This window comes from Octopus bimaculoides, chromosome 23 (assembly GCF_001194135.2).
Source record: "Octopus bimaculoides isolate UCB-OBI-ISO-001 chromosome 23, ASM119413v2, whole genome shotgun sequence".
Lineage (NCBI taxonomy): Eukaryota > Metazoa > Mollusca > Cephalopoda > Octopoda > Octopodidae > Octopus > Octopus bimaculoides.
This window is the reverse complement of record NC_069003.1, coordinates 34,069,096-34,072,044: the sequence shown is the minus strand read 5'-3', so window position 1 is coordinate 34,072,044 and position 2,949 is coordinate 34,069,096. Positions and strand designations below refer to the sequence as shown.

General features: G+C 35.3%; 1 protein-coding gene across 2 annotated transcripts in view; it reads left to right on the top strand.

The window, feature by feature from the left end:
* LOC106873728 (protein phosphatase 1 regulatory subunit 42) overlaps positions 1-2,949 on the top strand; it is a 13,075-nt gene that overhangs the window by 4,228 nt on the left and 5,898 nt on the right. For both annotated transcript variants that reach the window (XM_014921211.2, XM_052976028.1), the window contains exons 5-6: positions 444-563; positions 1,273-1,344. In XM_014921211.2, coding sequence (XP_014776697.1) covers positions 444-563; positions 1,273-1,344 — 192 coding nt within the window. The remainder of the gene's footprint in view (positions 1-443; positions 564-1,272; positions 1,345-2,949) is intronic.

Here is a 2,949-nt window from a genome sequence, read left to right as displayed (position 1 = left end):
GTCGTATATATATATGTACATATATATATATATATATATATACATATATATATATATATATATGTTTGTGTGTCTGTGTTTGTCCCCCCACCATCACTTGACAACCGATGCTGGTGTGTTTACGTCCCCGTAACTTAGTAGTTCAGCAAAAAGAGACTGATAGAATAAGTACTAGGCTTACAAAGAATAAGTCCTGGGGTCGGTTAGCTCGACTAAAGGCGGTGCTCCAGCATGGCCACAGTCAAAAGACTGAAACAAGTAAAAGAGTAAAGAGTAAAAGAGTAAGAGAGTAAATGAGTGGAAACTTTACCAGTGAGTGTGTTACATAATAAGGCACTAAACGAGAATGACTCTCCCCAGATACAACAAAATGTGAATAAATATGCATTACATGTAACAGTATGCAAAACACCAAAGTTCCATTCTCTGTTCTCTTCCACCAGAAAACCTTGATGGCAAAGCCATTAGTGCCACCTCCAAGACCTTCATACATAACTGGTCAGCTAGCAGGACTGCCTTAAAACCAAGAAGCGAGACTACACAGGTTCTAAACCCATACAAAGGTATTTTCATTCAGTTTTTGTTAACACACTTATGATCAAAATGTATTCCAATTGTGACCATCCCAACATTTTGTACATCACTGAACATAGTTTCCTCTGTATCTTATTATTGGTTTCAAATAGTTTCAAATAGTTTCATGACTACCCGTCTGATAAGGGTACACTAGGCACATGCATCATAACCATAATGCACGACATCGTGATCTCATATCAAAATAAACAGCACATGATCTCGCAGGTGGGGCCCAGTCAGAATTTTCTTCAAGTCAAGTAGCCCATTCTGCTCAAAAGGTCTCTGAATAAAGGCTGTTTAAGGATGTTGAACAAAACACCCATGTTTCCAAAGGTGAATTATCCGAACACGAAAGAATTCCTCTGAACACATGGCTATGATGCTCCCCCAATACTTCTGCTTGTGATCAGAGATGCACATATCGTCAGCCACCAAGGGACATGCTCAACTGGTTAAGGTCAAACAATTGACAAGCAAGTCTGTGCTATTGAGCAGAATATTTGCTGAAGCCCATCTTTTATACCAAGACAAAACAATGTACATGATAACACTTCCAATCAATTAAGATCAGAAGCCATGAGAGCCACTGCCTTGTTCTGCATCAGGGCATCCATTATTATTATTATTGTTATTATTATTATTATTATTATTATTATTATTACATGTCTATATTCACATTCTTCTTCTCCTTTACAGGTGACCCACTAGATGACACCAATTTCACCACTTTCCCACGAGATTCCAAAGTCTCTGGCTACATGATGCCTGGTAACTTTGACACTGTTAATTATTAATGGACATATTAACATAATTATTATTATTATTAACATTGATCACCATAGTTGACCACTCTATCTAACCTCTACACATATTCTGTTGTGGACATATGCACTAACGTTTACATAATAATAATAATAATAATAATAATAATAATAATAACCCTTTCTACTGGAAGCACAATACCTCAAATTTGGGGGAAGGGATTAAGTCAATTACATCAAGCCCAGTGCATAACTGGTACTTATTTAATCGGCCCCAAAAGGATGAAAGGCAAAGTCAAGCTTGGTGGAATTTGAACCCAGAACATAAAGATGGATGAAATACTGCTAAGCATTTTATCTGGTGTGCTAATGATTCCGCCAACTTGCTGCCTTAATCTTCTTCTTCCTCAATAACCTGGGGTTAAAGAATGACAAGACACAAACACAATATCTAAAGGAATCCTGGAAAGGAATTAATCAATTCTATTCATATGAACATGTCACAAAAGGATTGAAACATCTGAGTTCCCAATGACGAAATAATAAATTCAAAACACATCATTGGTAAAAAGGATGTTTTGAGTTCAAACCCATCTACAATTTTTATTTTTACCGCCTTTCTTTTTTTTTTTTACTTTACTTTTATTTTTTTGTTGCTCCTGCATTTATTTCTTTATTTTTGTTGTTTTTGCTGTTTAAAAAATTTTTTTAAATTTTTTCTTGCTTCACTATTTTTTTTTTTGGTTGTTTTTGATTTTTATGGATTAGTAGTGACTTTTTAAAATAAGATTTGAAGTGTTTATCTTCTTCAACTCTGTAAAAAGCCCAGGAACATTTGCTAATAAATAGTTTTAAGTTGCATATCGTGAAATATTTTCTCTTACTAACAAAACTTGTGTATTAAAAGCTGAAGACGTGTAATGGATGGGAATGAAAAAGGGTTAAGCGTAATCCATTGGATGAGTAATGTTTGTATGTATGCAGGGATTGAGTAAGACACATAGAGACCCTAAGCACTTCAAAGATTGGAACCACCATACATACATAATTCAAAAGATAAACAACAAGAGCACTCAGAGAGTGCAAACCTCTGCCCAGGCAACACCAAAATCCTCTCAACGTTTAGCCGGAGATGATTTTTAAAATGAAAATATCTGAAATAAGCACAACTGCTCTCACAAACAAGAACACTAGGGATGAACCCGACTGCTCTCAAAAATTAAGTAAAAAATAATCACGAAAAATAATCTAGAATCCTTATCTGGTGCTGGATTGATCCCAAAATCTAATAAGTTTGTGCCGGTCATGTGGCCAAACATCCCTGAAACTTTCATCTGAATCCATCCAGCGGTTTTTGAGATAGCTTGTCCACAGACAAACAAACATGACTGAAAACAATATCTCTGCCTTAGCGAAGGCAGAGCTAACAATAAACTGTACAATAGATTTTAATTTTCCGAAATGAATCAAAACTAACAGGGAAATGGAAAATAATGTTCATTTTTGTATTCTTCCACTTCATTTAATGACCAAAAGGGGATCTTTAACCTAAAGGGGGTCTTTAACCTTTACTCTAAATTGACCATCGTAACTCTAGTGACAATTACTTTGG